The sequence below is a fragment of the Ochlerotatus camptorhynchus genome, unplaced genomic scaffold (assembly GCF_037179485.1).
Source record: "Ochlerotatus camptorhynchus isolate MF236.1 unplaced genomic scaffold, CSIRO-AGI_Acam_v1.1 ptg000248l, whole genome shotgun sequence".
NCBI lineage: Eukaryota > Metazoa > Arthropoda > Insecta > Diptera > Culicidae > Ochlerotatus > Ochlerotatus camptorhynchus.
In genome coordinates this window covers 2,444,413-2,462,232 of record NW_027040738.1, presented here as the reverse complement: position 1 = coordinate 2,462,232, position 17,820 = coordinate 2,444,413, and the positions used below count along the sequence as shown (strand labels likewise).

Genomic DNA, 17,820 nt, shown 5'->3' with positions numbered 1-17,820 from the left:
ATCCGAAGCGGAAGAGGATCAATACGGTACATCCAACGAATCATACGAGGACGCGACGCTCACCGAGCAGCACAATGCCGATGAACGTCCCCTGAACGCACCGAGAGATCCATTGTCCACGTGTATCCCGAAACGTGCCTCAAGTCGGTCAACCAAAGGGGTACCGCCGAACCGATTCACTGAAACAAGCAAGCTGATGAGTCAGCAATCGTTCGAGCCGACGACGCTAGCAGAAGCACTGTCGGGTGCAGAGCGTGAACACTGGAAGAAAGCGATGGACGAGGAGTATACGTCGCTGCAGGAAAACTTCACATGGGATATCGTCAGCCTTCCCACCAATCGGAAACCAGTAGGCTGCCGGTGGATTTTCAAGAAGAAGCTGGATGAGGACGGGAATGTAGCAAGATACAAGGCCCGGCTTGTCGCTCAAGGGTACAGCCAAAAATTTGGTACTGACTACGACGAGGTCTACGCGCCGGTTGCAAAATACGCCACGTTCCGGGCGCTCCTGTCGGTAGCAGCACGCCGAAAGATGCAGGTGAAGCATGTCGACATCAAGACGGCGTATCTGTATGGAGAAATTCCGGAGACAATTTACATGTGTCAGCCACCAGGGTATGCCATTTGAGGAGGAGCTTGTACGACCTGAAGCAAGCAGGAAGGGCTTGGAACAAGACCATTACCGACGTTCTGAAGAAGCTGGGGTACGAAGCAACGGAAGCTAATAGCTGTCTATTCATAAAGACCGGTCGTGAGTTGTCCTTCATCCTACTGTATGTGGATGATATGTTGATCGTCACCGACGGCTTCAAGGAGTACGAACGAGTACGGAAGCACCTGGAGCAGAAATTCAAGATTTCGTGTCTGGGTGATGTAAGAAACTACCTTGGGATTCGTGTTGAACGTGATGCTGATGGAAGTTTCCTAATGTGTCGGGTTCATCACCATAGAGCCAAAGGAGGAGGAAATGTTGACGATCGACAAATACCAGAGCCTTGTGGGAGCTTTGCTCTACGTTGCTGTTTGCACACGACCCGATTTAGAGATCATGGCGTCCATCCTTGGGCGCAAAGTCAGCAAACCAACGGAACGTGACTGGACGGAAGCGAAACGAGCCCTGCGGTATTTGAAGGGTACTAAGCTGCGACTGGGAGGAAGAGGCAATCTTGAAGGATACGCTGACGCTGACTGGGCGGGCGACCGTACGGATAGAAAGTCCAATTCTGGATTTCTGTTCAAGCTTGGCGGAGGAGTAATTAGCTGGACAGCTCGCAAGCAGGAGTGGGTTCCGTTGTCTTCAACCGAAGCGGAATATGTCGCACTTGCGGAGGCCTCCAAAGAGCTTCTCTGGCTGCTCAAGTTAATGCGAGGACTAGGCGAGGATATTCAGCAACCCGTGACCGTCTACGAAGACAACCAAAGTTTTATCAGTATGCTGAGTGCCAAAGGAGTGACGAGCACATCGATTCCAGGTATAACTTTGTCCGGGATTTGTACGGATCAGGAGTCCTCAACATCGTGTATTGTCCATCAGAGGAGATGTTAGCGGATGCGCTGACAAAACCACTAGGCCGAATTAAGCTGTAGAAGATGCGGGAGGAGATTGGCTTGCAGAACATCGTCCTTGAGAAGGAGTGTTGAAGTAGAAGCAAGCACGACATTGAAGCAAGCCATGCTATTATTAATTTGTATTCTCTCAGAAAATAAATGTTAGTTACTGTTAGACCACCAACCAAGCAGCTTGTACTTCTGTTTAACCTCCAAGAGTGTCCGGGTTTTCTACAGTAGTGGCAAGTTCTGGTTTCCTTACCACGTTTCATCTCACTAGATCGCATCGCTCTCTCTCCCTTTCCGCTATCTTCGACTTAACAGCATCCAGCGAAAGGTCATCGTCGGACCGACTGTCGAGAGCCAAAACTAAACTATCATATGACGGGGAAGGCTCCGGAGCAGCAATTTTGACGTACTTATCCAACTTCGTATCCACTGCGTCCAAACGATCAAACAGCTGATCCATATCGAAAAGGTGTTTCTCTATGTCACCGCCTTCCCGAAGGTTCACAGAACAGAGCTTTTTCAACAACGATACAGCTTGGTCAAGATAGTGCACACAGAAGGGGAGCACTCAAATCAAGGTCTCTACACTACACTTAATAGGTGAGGATAGTGAGCTTTGTCGATCTCCACAATTATGAATCAGGCACTACGGATGCATCCCAAGGAGGTCAAACCTGAGGAAGACATGAAGAAAAAGTGCGTTTCCGTCCAGAAGAAGCTGCAGCCAGATGTTGGACAAAACCTAATGAGTGGAGTTAGTACGGTTATGGTATTGAAGTTGAATGAAATAAATATGCCAATAGCTTACTAATGGGTTATATTTGATTGTCGGAAAGTTTGAAAAGGATCGGTCAACTAGGTAATTTTCTACAGCGTTTTTACGTGATTCAATTTGATGTGGGACACCCTTTAATCGGAGAAACACTGAAACATTGTAGCCAATCGTTTAATGACCAGAAAATGAAAGATTTGTTCGGCAATCTATTCCAGGAGTACCATCACCGAGCAGGGAATACGCCTCTGGCACTACGCTGCCATGGACCATGGGCGAATGTTTATATTGCAATAACAAATAATAACCGTAAAGCGAGATAATATTTACATCGTAAAAAACTCTGAGCGTTCTTCGGAGACGAAACAGAGGGCGAAGATCGAGAACACTTCGAACCCGAAGTGGAGAAGATTCGGATTTTGAAATTTTCCGCCGCAGGAAGAGTTATAACAACACTTGAGAAGCCTTTATTGGCCTGGATGGAAAGTTTTATTTTATGGACACTTGTGCACTGGAACACAAACATACACACACACACATATATTCATAGACGGGAAGTTGCTCGGCAGTTTGTGTGCAATTTTCTCTTATCTTATTATGGAGTGGTACTATCTTCTGCCCTGGCAGGCATTTTCCGAGACAGGCATATGGCTTTCCGGGGGCTCCGATGTCAATTGGATGGGGTTTAATTGGTGCTCGATGGTAAGCACAAAGTGCTTTTTCATTTCAATTTGTCTTTGCGGGTATTATTCTGCTTTGAATGAGCCGTACGGATGCTCGCAGATTTATGGATCTGGGATTGGCCGGGGTAAGTTGACAGTGAAAAAATGTTGCTTTCATTGCAGTAATAAATTTTAAATGAAAGCTGTACCACAGAGAAACAGCGCCTGTTCTGCAAATTCTGCGTGGATTGTTTTAAATTAAATAACTACATTCAAGCGAGCAACACAGCTCGACGTGGAATGTGACTTTGATGTTCCTTTGAACTAGCGGCTTTAAATTACTGATGGAAATTAATTTCTAAAATTGGATGGGCTTCATGAGAATCCAATGGCTGTCAAACAGACAACAGCTCAGTGAAGGGGATGATCCGGATTGGCAGCGAAAGTGAAAGCCTTATCATCGAATAAATCAAATTCCTGAGTTCTCACTCGGCACATTTAGGATTAACGGGCAAACGCTGCTGCCAATCGTAACAACTGCATTCTTGATTCAAATCATTTCTTTCCTGGTACAAAACGTAATCCTCCATTGCATTCGGTAACACTTCCCATTCTGTTTCCTCTTTGCTTTCAGGTGTGCAGTGTGCAAGCGTGCATAATTATCAACGGTGCACCCACCACCGCCAGTAACCAGCTCCCTGGATGGCAAACGATACGTGCCTTCCTTAACGAGGTGAAAAACTTTATCACATAGGTATTATCCCTTACCGCACCACGTCACCATGAGCCTGCTCTACTCGATCCAGTATTCGGACTATTTCAACAAATCCTGGCGAAATGAATCCACACTCGCGGGGGCGGCAAACGACAGTTCCCCCTCGCCGCCGTTCATCGGTCCCGGCTTGATGCTGAACGAAACGTACGAAATCTACGCACCAAGCTATCCGTACGTGTCCTCGACGGAGGAGCAAAAATACATCGACCAGTTGAGTGAACGACTACGGAATGGCTCAAATTTCACGTTCTACGGCGATCCAATCGGGGAGTGCACCAACGGGGGCTACTGGGGCGGAGTGTATTTTGAAATCACCAGCTACTTCCTGTACGTGCTGATCTTCGTGACGGCCGTGATCGGCAACTCGATAGTGCTGTTCATCGTGCAGTCCAACCCGCGGATGCGAACCGTGACCAACTACTTCATCACCAACCTGGCCGTGGGCGATCTGACGATGACGTTGTTCTGCGTGCCGTTTACGTTCATCTCGTCCTTGGTTCTGCAGTACTGGCCATTCGGATTGGGCATGTGCCGGTTGGTGAACTACACCCAGGCGGTTTCGGTGCTGGTTAGTGCGTACACGCTGGTGGCGATCAGTGGCGATCGTTACATTGCTATCATGTGGCCCCTGAAGCCGAGGATCACGAAGACGTAAGATTTGATCTTTTGGCGAAGCATTGGTAGTGGAGTGAGGCATTCTTTTTTTTTTCAACAGGTGTTCCAAGGTGTTAATTGGAATTGTGTGGTTCATAGCGTTGATTACGGCTGCTCCCATAGCGATCTTCTCAACGCTCATTCCACCGTCGGAGTATCATATGATGTGCGATCTGTAAGTATTTTGACAAATTTTCAATTTTTGAGTAGCCGTAGCTTGTTTGATGTTTGATGTGTCCCGATCAGAGATGCCAGATTTGAAGACTTTTACTTTTCGACGATATTTCTCATTGTGTGAAGATGTTTTAAATTTATCGAGAATATCATAAATTATGTAAAACTAATACTGCAACGTCATACATTTTTTCTCTCTAATTTTGATGTGTGGATAGTATTGAAATCGTGCTGCTTAATAGGAAAGGTCATTTCTTTATTTAAATCCTACTTTCTACGCAAGATGATCAATTCTGCAAACAATAAGCCGTATGAATAAAACAAGTTTACTCTGCTTTCCCCTGCTTTTCTTACGGAGCGAGTAAAGTAAACTCTTTTATTCATATGGTCAAATCACACTATTAGAGCATCTCATTACGGTTTCCATTCTATTGGGATTATCTGAAATTTCTGTTGGGATTATTCGGAATCTTTCTTGAGATTATTTATAATCTATACCTTAGAGAGATTCTCTGAATTTTCTGTAATTTTCAAGATTAACTTTTTGAATCCAGAAATACTTTGGGAATTCGCTAGTGTCCCAAGCAACACCATTTGTTCCACAGCAAGTAGCAACTACCTTAGTGTGACTAAATGAAGGTCTAAATTATGGACAACGCATCGCATATAAAACTTCATTGTACCTTAAAATGCGCAGAAGGTGGAATCTCTTTGCAACTTATGTTTGTTGTAAAAGGTGTTGCAATTCAGTTGAATGTAACATGATATTTGGATGACACAAGTTGCAAATGAGGTTTTAACTGACTTAACTGTAATGTTTCACTGAAATATTTAGAACAGTACAGTGATGTTTTCGAATGCATGTGAACGACATTCTAGTTAACCACATATATGTATTGGATATTTTGGTATGGTTATGCGGAAAAAGAATACTGGTGTTTTTATTTGAACTGAGATGGCAATCGTAGAAAAGTCATTTGAATAAACGTATGAAATTAATGACTTTAAAATACTGATAACTAGTCCATTTTTTTAGACGCATCAAGTTCACGATTAAAAAACAGTTCTAAACAATATACACTCCCTATCATAAGTTTAAGGACACCCCCAAAAAACATGACAAATTTGTTATGTTCATATCTCTGTCCTGTTACGTCCAATTTTCATTCTCTTTAGATCATTTGAAAAGTATTCAATGGAACTTTTTTCGTAGGCAAATTCTTCAATATAATTTTCAAATTTTGTGGGCTAAAATTTTACCCAAAGTTACAATATTTTTCAAAATTTACTCTGAAGAATCGTGACTGATGTTCTCAGAATTGGGTTGACCAAATTTTGAAATAAAAGTAGTAGTAGAACACTTATGCTATACCATTCATACCATTCAAATAACCTTTGGAGATCGAAAATTGAACGTAAAATTAGAGATCATTGAACAAAACATATTTATTTGCATGGTTTTTTGGGGGTAGCCTTAAACTTATGATCGGTAGTGTTCATAAACAACTGGACAAACCGAATGTATTGAATTTAAGTTGTGCTTCTTTGAAGATCGGCAAAACTTCTCTGAACTTCGGCAGGACTTCCCTGAACTTCGGCAGAACTTCTCTGAACTTTGGGAGGATTTCCCTGAACTTCGGCAGGACTACCCTGAACTTCGGCAGAACTTCTCTGAACTTCCGAAAGACTTCCCTGAACTTCGGTAGCACTTTCCCGAAGTTCGACAGGCCTTCCTTGAACATTAGTAGGACTTCCCTGAAGTTCGGCAAAACTTCGGAAGAACTTCCATGAGCTTCGGCAGAACTTCTTTGAAATTCGCCAGGACTTCCCTGAACTTCAGCAGGACTTCCATGATTTTCAAGAATTGAAATTGTAGGACTTCCCTGAACTACGGCAGGATTTCCCTGAACTTCGGTAGCATTTTCGACAGGCCTTCCTTGAACCTTAGTAGGACTTCTCTGAAGTTCAGCAAAACTTCCCTGATCCTCGACATAACTTCCCTGAACTTCGGCAGGTCTTCTCTGAACTTCAGCAGGACTTCTCTGAACTTCAGCAGGCCTTTCCTGAACTATGGCAATAGATCCCTGAACTTCGGTAGGACTTTTCTGAACTTCGAAAAGACTTTCCTTAAAATTGGCAAGACTTCCATGTACTTAGGTAGCACTTTCCTCAAGTTCGACAGGTCTTCCTTGAACATTAGTAGGACTTCCCTGAAGTTCGGCAAAACTTCTCTGAACTTCGGAAGAACTTCCATGAGCTTCGGCAGAACTTCCATGAGCTTCGGCAGAACTTCTTTGAACTTCGGCAGGACTTCCATGATTTTCAAGAATTGAAATGGTAGGACTTTCCTGAACTTTGGCAGGCCTTTCCTGAACTACAGCAATAGTTCCCTGAATTTCGGCAGGTCATCTCTGAACTTTGGAAGGATTTTCCTGAAAATCAGTAAGACTTCTCTGAACTTCGGAAGAACTTCCATGAGCTTCGGCAAAACTTCTCTGAACTTCGGAAGAACTTCCATGAGCTTCGGCAGATCTTCTCTGAACTTCGGCAGGACTTCCCTGAACTTCGGCAGGACTTCCCTGAAATTCGGTAGCACTTCCCCCAAGTTCGACAGGTCTTCCTTGAACCTTAGTAGGACTTCCCTGAAGTTCGGCAAAACTTCCCTGATCCTCGGGATAACTTCCCTGAACTTCAGCAGGCCTTTCCTGAACTACGGCAGTAGTTCCCTGAACTTCGGTAGAACTTTTCTGAACTTCGGAAAGACTTTCCTGAAAATCGGTAAGACTTCCCTGCACACTTAATTTTGCTCGGTAAAATCTCCAACAACCGATTACCTCGGCATTCACTTTTGCTGATATCTCTGCAAAATATCTGTTTGTTATCTGATATCTCAGCAAAATGTTATTTGTTAGCTGAGTCTCGGCAATTGTTTTACTGAATCTCAGCAAAATAAAATGCAGAACTGCTCGGCTGTTGGAATCTCGGGGAAAAAAATAAGTGTGTGTACTTCGGTAGCACTTTCCCGAAGTTCGACAGGCCTTTCTTGAACATTAGTAGGACTTCCCTGAAGTTCGGCAAAACTTCTCTGAACTTCAGCAGGACTTCCATGATTTCCAAGAATTGAAATGGTAGGACTTTCCTGAACTTTGGCAGGCCTTTTCTGAACTACGGCAATAGTTCCCTGAATTTCGGCAGGTCTTCTCTGAACTTCGGAAGGATTTTTCTGAAAATCGGTAAGACTTCCCTGAGCTTTGGCAGGACTGCCTTGAAATTCGGCAGAACTTTCGGCAGACCTTCCCTGAACTTCGTCAGGACTTCCTTGAGGTTCAGAAGGCCTTCCCTGAATTTCGGCAGGAGTTCTCTAAACTTCAGCAGGACCTTCCCGAAGTTCGACAGGCCTTCCCTGAACATTGGAAGGATTTCCCTGAAGTTCGGCAAAACTTCCCTGAACTTCAGCAGAATATCCCTGAACTTCGGCAGAATTTCTCTAAACTTCAGCAGGAGTTTCTGAACTTCTGCAGGAGTTCTCTGAACTTCAGTAGGACTTCCTTGAACTTCGGTAGGCCTTCTGTGAACTACGGCAGGACTTCCTTGAACTTCAGCAAGCCTTATCTGATCTACGGCAGGCCTTCTCTGAACTTCAGCAGAATTTCTCTGAACTACGGCAGGACTTCCTTGAACTTCGGCAAGCCTTATCTGATCTACGGCAGGACTTTCCTGAACTTCAGCAGAATTTCTCTGAACTACGGCAGGACTTCCCTGAACTTCAGCAGGCCTTCTCTGAACTACGGTAAGACTTCCCTGAACTTCGGAAAAACTTCCCTGAACTACGGCAGGACTTCCTGAACTTCGGCAAGCCTTATCTGAACTACGGCAAGACTTCCCTGAACTGCAGCAGAATTCCTCTGAACTACGGCAGGACTTCCCTGAACTTCAGCAGGACTTCCCTGAGCTTCGGCACGCCTTCCCTGAACTACGGCAGGATTTTCCTGAACTTCGGCTCGACTGAAGTTCTTCAGGACTTCCCTGAAGTTCGGCTGGACTTCCCTGAACTACGACAGGACCTTCCTGAACCCTGAACTTCAGTAGGACTTTCCTGTCCTTCGGCAGGTCTCCCTGAACTTGGAATCATGGAATGGAATTTGTCATTTCAGTAGTAGAATTATTATAATTATACAATAATATTGTATTTACGAATATGGTCAATATTTCAATACTTCCCATTTTGCTAATTTTCAATGCTTGTTGTTATTGGTGAATTTTGAATTTGTGTGTGGTTCGAACGGGTGTGGAGTCAGTATCAACGGAAAAGCGTTAACTTTAACCTTAAGCACAGATATTTGAAACTGCAGGCAGGGTTGACATCAAGGGCGTAGCCAGGTTTCAAACTAGGGAGGGGCAAAAAAAAATTACTATGGAAAATTTTGCCGAATACCATTTTACCGAAAGCCTTTGTGTTGCTGAGTTTAGTCATGTGACCACCCCCCCCACCCAAAATCAGACAGTTTCTTGTAGGTCATCCTGGAAGGGGGTCTTATTAAATATGCCAATATACACAAAACACGCAATAGGGCTGCCAGTGCTTGAAATTTAATTTATCGAGATAACAAAGGTTCTGATCATTTCTGGATGTGGCACTATTGCCACTATTGGAGTGTCCGGTCATTATGCCGAATGGTCATTAGCCCAAACTTAAATAAATGTTGATGAGCTTCATTATACCACTTTTTTAAGATTTTAAACACTTTGATATTGGTTCCAACTATTTAGACGTGTTCCAGACTCTTGGGAATTTATACATGTCCATGTCCATGTCTTGAATATTTTCCTTAATCCAGGATCATAACATTTTCTTAAAATTCTCAAAATTTATAAATTTATTAAATTTTTCCAAATTCTGGATCTTGAAGCTCTCATTTTGTCCAATATCTCGAAATAAATTCTATGATGGAAGCATCCTGATACTCTTATTTTTACAGTATTTCTTCACTAATTTCTGAAGAATTTTCTTGAATCATCTCAGAATATCCTCAGAGTTCATATTGGAACTCTTTCTGATATTTTCTTATAATCTGCTTCCTGGATATAAATGCGAAAAATTCACTTAGAGTTTTCCTCAGCATTCACTTTCTGTTCTCCAGAAATTCCTATGGAATTTTGCTAGGAATGTTTTTTGGTTTTGCTCAGGACTCATATGAATTATTTGAAATGCTCCACACAATTCCCTTGGAAATCTCCTTAGAATTCTCTAGAAGTTATCACCGGAGCATGATTGCAATTCCTTTGAAATGTTCCTTGAAATTTCGTTAGAATCATCCTCAAAATTTTGGGCTACAAAATGGTGAGTGGCAATCTGGAAGGAGCGATATACCTAGCTCCGGTACTCACAAGTTCCTACCTCACGTCTCCACGAGTCATATGATCACAAAAGACTGCCAGCTGAAACATGGACACTGCTGGTTGGCGTAGCCTGGGCAATGTTGTCAATCCGACAATAGCAGAGTGAGGAGGTGCGACGCGAACACTGGCGCGGTAACCATAGCACGGTGATAGAGGAAATGCTTCGCCAACACGAGCGTCTGTTCACCATGGAGGTGCGGCTCAAACAGCGTCTGACTGGCATCCAGAGGCTGAATAAGAAATGCTCTTCCCCGGAAGCTACACCTAAGATGGCAGCCCCATCACGGCGGATAGGAGACCTTAGGCCAACCACCTACTGTCTCTGACACCTTTACAATTGTTACAGAAACCAACAGAGATAGACATCGAACTGATATAACGGCAACGACTTGTAGCGCAAAACAACGGACACGAATTGGATCATGCAGGGTAAACTGGCACAACTCGCCAACGAGGCGCGACGCATGAAGCTAATAAAACCTGGGACTGAGTGAAGTTCGTTGGCCAAACTTTGGAGAACACAAACTGCCGTCGGGACAGGTACTACTATACTCTGGTATTCGAGGTGAAAACGCTCCCCGCCATCGTGGAGTTGGTCTCCTACTTAGCGTCCAGGCAAGTGCTGCGCTCATAAAGTGGGAGCCTGTTAATGAGAGGATAATCGTTGCCAGATTTAGAACACGGGTTCGTAACTTTACCATAATCCAATGTTATGCGCCAACCGATGCTGCCGAGCTACAGGACAAGGAGAATTTTTACAGTCAACTGAATGCCGTCGTGGATAAGGTTCCAAAGGGTGACATCAAGATCTACACTGGCGACTTCAATGCGAAGATCGGCTCCGACAACACGGACTATGAGCGTGTCATGGTCTCGGCGAAATGAGCGAGAACGGTGAGCTGTTTGCAGAATTTTGTGGCAATAACGACATCGGGGGCTCACTCTTCCCCCATACCGAAAATCAGATCGACCACATCTGCATTAGCCGAAAATGGAGACGGAGCCTTCTTGATGTCCGGAATAAACGCAGCACCGACCAGCCATCAACATCTCGGCATGATCCGCCTAGGGTGCGGCGCATCACTCGCGTCAATTCCGAGGCCCCATCACTGCAGGAGATTGAAGAAGCTATCCGAAGCATGAAATCCAACAAGGCTCCAGGGATCGACTATTATGTAATATCTGGGACACCGCGACTTTTCTGGCCGACTGGATGCAGGGCATCTTAGTGAAGGTCCCAAAGAAGGGGGATCTGACTGTGTGCGACAATTGGCGAGGCATCATATTGCTGTGTATTGTTCTCAAAGTTCTGTGCAAATTTATCCTGAATCGGATACAGGAGAAGATCGACGCGACTCTCCGAAGGCAGCAGGCAGGATTCAGTGCCGGAAGATCTTGTGTGGACCATATTGTCAGCTCCGCATCATCCTGGAGCAGGTCAATGAATTCTAAGAGTCCCTTTATTTTGTATTCATTGACTACGAAAAAGCTTTCGACCGTCTCAATCACGAGAATCTGTGGGGCGCCCTGAGACGCAAGGGAGTCCCGGATAAAATCGTCAACCTCATCGAAGCGCAGTATGAGGCTTTCACGTGCAGAGTTCTGCATAACGGAGCCTTGTCCGACCATATCCGGGTAGTCGCTGGTGTGAGACAAGGATGTATACTATCACCGCTACTGTTTCTCATCGTAATCGACGAGATCATGGTAGGTGCAATTGACCGTGTACCGAACCGTGGGCTGCTTTGGCAACCTATCACCATGGAACATCTCAACGACTTCGATTTGGCTGATGATGTTGCTCTACTAGCACAACGGCGCTCTGATATGCAGAGTAAGCTCAATGACCTAGCCGAACGGTCCTCTGCGGCGGGTCTAACCATCAACGTCAACAAGACCAAATCGTTGGATATCAACACGGGTAACCCTTCCAACTTTACGGTAGCGGGGCAAGTAGTGGAGAAGGTCGAAAGTTTCCAATATTTTGGCAGCCAAATAGCGTCGGACGGCGGGACCAAGAGCGGCATAGGTGCACGAATCAAGAAGGCTAGGGCTGCCTTTGCGAGTTTACGAAACGTATGGAGATCCAACCAGATAAGTCAACGCACCAAAACCCGAATTTTCAACTCGAACGTGAAATCTGTGTTGTTATACGCCAGTGAGACGTGGTGTGTATTAGCGGAGAACACTCAAAAGCTGCAGGTCTTCGTCAACCGATGCCTGCGGTATATAATTCGTGCCTGGTGGCCTCACAACTGGGTCTCGAATGCCAAGCTCCATCGTCGATGTCATCAGAAGCCGATAGCAACAGAAATTCGAGAGCGAAAGTGGAGGTGGGTCGGCCACACACTTCGACGGGGCGGAAACGAAATCTGCAAGCAAGCGCTGGATTGGAATCCAGCAGGACATCGCAGCAGAGGCAGACCCAGGTGCTCATGGCGGCGGAGCCTCAATAAGGAAATTAAGCAAGTCGATAGGAATCTGAACTGGGCCCAGGTCAAGACAAAAGCGAGCAGCCGCCCAGGATGGAAGTCTTTCACGTTGGCCCTTTGCACCGCTGGTGGTTCACAGGACCCTTAAGTAAGTTAGTAATCATCAAAATTCAATTCCCACGGAATTTCCAAGGAAATACCTTGAAATGATCCTCCGTAGATTCTCAGAATTTTCAATGAATTCATTGTAGAATGTTCTTAGAATTTCACTCCTTCCCTAGGAATTCTACTCACTTTGAATGTTTCATGAGAATTTGCTTGCAGTGCTGTATCAAATTCCATAGATTTCTCTTGAAAAGTTATTTGGCATTCAATTCAGAAGCCTCCTGAAATTCTGTTCCGAGTTCCTTTGAAGTTTTTCTGGAATTATTTTCAGATTTAAATGCTGAAATGCTCCGTTTAACATACTTCCGAAGTATTCTACGAAAGATCCCATGGAATCAATTGTCATCAGGGTGACCATTTCCATGTTAGGGTGATTCAAAAATCGTTTTTTAAATTACTTTTTTCAGAAATTTATAACAAGTTATGTTTAGTTGCTATAAATCAATTGAGACGGATGGTAGTCTAGTCGAATATGAGTATTGAGTGAAAACCCAAAACTTAATAACTTCAAAAAATTATAGCTTAAAAAGGAAAAAAAAAAAAAAACACAACGCTGATTTTTTATAGATATTGCTCTGTCTAAAAACCATAAAAACCATAAAAAATCAATAGCATCAATGTTTTTCAATACAAAACCCCAATTTTTAAAATTATCTAATTTTTTTAGGCCCAGTGGTTAAAAAGTTATGAATTTTTGAAAAAATTAATTGATTTTTTGGACCACCCTGGAAATGGTCACCCTAATGACAAAATAAAAAAATACTGGTCTAATATTTTGAGATAAGGTTCAAAACTACCAATTTTTACGGAATTCTGAGAACCACTGTATCGTTTTGCTATGGCTGTAGAAAAACTTAAAAATACTTCGGAAATACTCTGTGTTACACTGAAACAAAAATTCATTGAAAAAAAAACTATATTGCTGGTTTACATTAAATACCCTTACCAATAGGTTTTTGCAGAAAACAATTTCATTTAATTTTACTATTATTTCTATCAAAATTACTATGCATTTTGAGCAAGCATAGTTATTTTTGTCAGAATCATAGTGTTCGGATCAATTATAAAATTTGACTAAATTTTTGCAGCAACTTTTCAAGCAGCTCAACTGTAATATATATTTTAATAACGAACTATTTCACCTTGACTTAATTACTAAATTACTTACAAGAAATAGTCCCCTCTAATCCCTCGTGCTACGACACTGGTTATGCTGCTGTTTTTAGTTCCAACACTATTCCTAAATAGGTAAGTTTATTTTCTAATTGTTTTGCTTCTAATTTTATTATTTATAGATACTCACAATCAATCAATTAATTTAACTTGTTTACGGAACTATTCTGATAGTATCTTCAGCTTCTGGCAGGTAATCATCCGATTTAGAAAGTCAACCGGAATATTTAGCACTAAACTAAGAAACTACCACCTCCACAGAAAACTGATTTAAACTTTAATTTATTTGTGATTTTACAACTTTATTAAACAAAACTGAGCTCCTCCACTATCTCTTGGGTTTGTTTTTGTTGGTATCCTCCCTTCTACTTCTCCACGAATCGATGTAAACAATCAACGACGGTCCTACCGCTGTAGACTGGTGACGCATACATCTCGCTTCTCAAATCTCACTTCACGGCAGGCCGGTCGCGAGTACAGCTGAAGCCCAGTGGTGTCAACACACCCCAGCCCGTAACTCCGGTACCCGTTCATCAGTGGTTCCGGATTTACCATCAAGAACTTCCAGCACTGCAAGGTTGGCTACTCCACGCCGGAATACGCCTTTGCCTGTCCGTACGTCCGCCTGCCTAGCTCTGCCGTCTGATCCTACGAAGACTTCCCCGACAATACCTCTAACCCAGCTTTTCCGGTTCTGTCCATCTACTACACACACAAGAGATCTCCCTTCTTCAATTACTTCCTCTCAGCAAACCACTTGGTACGCTTGTTGATCGTTGGCAAGTACTCCTTGTACCAACGCTGCCACATCTGGTCCGCCAAGTACTGCGATCGCTTGTAAATGTCGCGCAACGCTTCTGCTAAGTCCACCGAACCATCTACGTGAACATCGACGGACTTGACCGTACCTCGAAGAAAATGGTTCGGTGTTAGCGCTTCGGAATCTGCTGATTCCTGGGGTACGTACGTTAGCGGACGACTATTTACCATATCTTCCGCTTCAGCCAGGGTAGTTAATAGAATTTCGTCAGTCAGACGTCTGCCATCGTCGAGTGCCTTCATCGCCTCCTTTACAGATCGAACCATCCTCTCCCACATACCACCCATGTGTGGCGTACCAGGAGGATTGAAGTTCCACTTAGTTGTGCTACTCGTCACTGAATCCGCACATTCACTGTCAATTCGCTTCACCCAAGCAATCAACTCCTTGCTGGCTCCCTTGAAATTTGTCCTGTTGTCGGAGAAGATTTCGTCTGGAACTCCTCGTTTGCAGATGAATCTGTGAATGGCCATGAGACATGCTTGCGTTGTCAATCCATGCACTACTTCCAAGTGCCCCGCACGTACAGCCAGGCACGTGAACAGGGCGATCCACCGCTTCTCCTTTCTTCTACCAACCGTCACTTCCACAGGTCCTAGATAATCGACTCCAACAGCACTGAAAGGTCGAAGCTGTCGGGTGATTCGCTGAACCGGAAGTGGAGCCATCATCGGGACCTCAACTGGACCTCAACTGGACCTCTGCATAACAGCGATTCACTCTACACCAGACACACTTTCTCATCAGCTGGATTCCAAATTATACTGAGTACGCGTTCATTTCCAGTCTCTCCTGGTTGAAATGAATCGTCTGGACGGGTTTCGGTTCCCCAAGGCTGACTAGGACTTCCTCCGAATTGGATACCCAGTTTCTTATCTCGAATCCCCCTTTCGAATGTATAAATCTCACCTGCTTTGACCGCTGTATCGCTTCTTCGATGGTATCAACGCTGTCGAAGTAGTCGTCGACGTAGTGTTTCTTCACGATTGCTGCGGCGGCTTCCGGATACTGTACTGCAAACTCCATCGCATTCTTGTTCTTTACGAACTGGGCGGAACATGGAGAACTTTTCGATCCGAAAGTAGCTACGTCCATAACGTTAATACTAGGTGCTTCTGTGGGATTCGATCGGAAGACGAATCGCTGCACTCGTCTGTCGGCTGGACGAATCTGCATCTGGTGGTACATTTCGCGGATGTCTCCACCGAAACCGATCGGTCGTTCGATAAATTGGCAAAATACGGTGAGTTACATACCAGCAAATCAGGTCCTGTGAGAAGTAAGGAATTCAGGGATATTCCTTTCACACTTGCTGCTGCATCCCACACGAGTCGTACTTTTCCCGGTTTCTTTGGGTTAAGGACGACGTTGAGCGGAAGTTACCAAACTTTTCCCGGTTCGGCTTCTTCTAATTCTTCGACACTTGCCAGATGCGCATAGCCTTTCTGCTGATACTCCTTGATCTGCTTGCAAACGTCGTTGCTCCAAACATTTCATCCTGTGCGTGGCCATCGGATAACTATCTGAAAGTTCTGGCTAGTAAATTTGTTAACCTTCATAGTCAACTATACTGAATCCATAGTAGATTTAACGATAATAAGCGTGGTTATATTGAAAATAAGTGTTTTCTGCAAAATATTATTCCTAACTATGATCGTTGTTTCAGTGTAGTTCGTTACCATCGTTGCTAGACAAGTTTTTGTTTGTTTACCCGATGTTTTCTGAGAGTTTCTGTGAGTATTTTGAACCAGCCATTTTCTTGATATCTTTGACAAAATTTTCGCTTCTCATCTCTATTATTTTAAGACACACGTCCTAGCACACGTAAGGATTGTTTACTAAATTTTGGTGCTGATTTGGAAACGGATTGAGTATTGCAATGCTTTCGTATTTGCTATGTTATTGAATTATGATTGAATCATTCCACCCGTTATTCGTTCAATTTGAATTCGATTGTTGTCATAGAGGTGAATTTTTCTTTCATTAAGATATTGGTCGTGCGTCGATAACTTAAGTTAATTATGTTTACCGAAGCTGAACCATAAATTTGAAGAATTTTCGCACAATATGCGTGGTACCTCTAGCATTCAGACTGCCACATATCACAGCGTCGTAGCTACAAATCGAACGTGGTTGACGAGCGTTTCCGAATTGATGAGGATCCGCCGAAGTTGGGTTTCGGAACCGGTTTCCGCCCGGGCTACATCAGTGTTTTGTTGGTGATAAACGGCCCATATTTTGGAACAGATTTGGTTTACTTTGCCCAGTTTGCTTATTCGGATGGAAGTTTCGTACTGCAGCAGTGATTTTAGGTTGAATACATCAATTCATCACGCTTCATTTTCTTGCACAATCACAAACAAACAATCATAAAGGCTGACTAAAAGTAAATTGATACGCCCCTCGTGCGCCGCTAGCACGCCTCTAGTGTTGAGAATCGTAAATATTTGACAGTGGTTTGTTTACACTTCTATAGAGAACAACTGGTGCAAATTTGATCAAAGTAGTCGATCGCGTTCAGAAATAACGTCAAATGGAACTCGAAAGAAGAAGAAAATATTGTTCACAAACACATGTAAAATCCGGAGTGGTCCGGTTCCAAGCTGGCTAAACTGCTGAAGATGCCGAAAACAACGGTTTATCGAGTGCTCAAAACCTACAAGGAAACCCTGAGAGTGGAAAAGAATCAGCGGACTTACGAAAAAACTAGAACCAGGGATTATCAGCTGCGCAGCAAGGTGTTGAGGTGCATTAAAGCCAACCCCGGTCTTTCGATCCGATATGTGGCCAGAAGGTACAACGCCAACTTTCAAACGTTTCCCTTGTCAGGGAATGATACAATTGTAGCCAGTAAACATCCGAACCGGCACATAAAGCAGAATTCCGTGGCCAAAAAGCGTGCAAGGCTCTTGTAAGACCGTGTTTTGACGAAACACAAGGACTGCACTTTGATCGATGACGAAATATTCGTCAAACTCGATTTTAAGCAGCTTCCCGGTGAAAAGTTTTACATCGCGACTGAACGTGGGGATGTACTGGGAAGATTCAAGTTCGTGTTGGCCGACAAGTTCGCGAAGAAGCGACTGGCAAGCGATTTGCAGATGTGGCCAGAAAACGGAACCACATCCTCGACGATGACATTCCAAGTTTACATCGATGAATGCCTGAAAAAGCGTGTTTTACCGTTCATCCGCAAGCATGGGGGCAAAGTCATCTTTTGGCCCGATTTGGCCAGC

The 17,820-nt window shown here is 43.9% G+C and overlaps 1 protein-coding gene across 1 annotated transcript in view; it reads left to right on the top strand.

Moving 5' to 3' along the window:
- The first annotated feature begins 3,686 nt into the window (after positions 1-3,686).
- Positions 3,687-17,820, top strand: part of LOC135704812 (RYamide receptor-like) — a 409,469-nt gene continuing 395,335 nt past the window's right edge. Inside the window, exons 1-2 of the mRNA XM_065226330.1 lie at positions 3,687-4,417; positions 4,482-4,595. Coding sequence (XP_065082402.1) covers positions 3,774-4,417; positions 4,482-4,595 — 758 coding nt within the window. The 5' untranslated portion in view covers positions 3,687-3,773. The remainder of the gene's footprint in view (positions 4,418-4,481; positions 4,596-17,820) is intronic.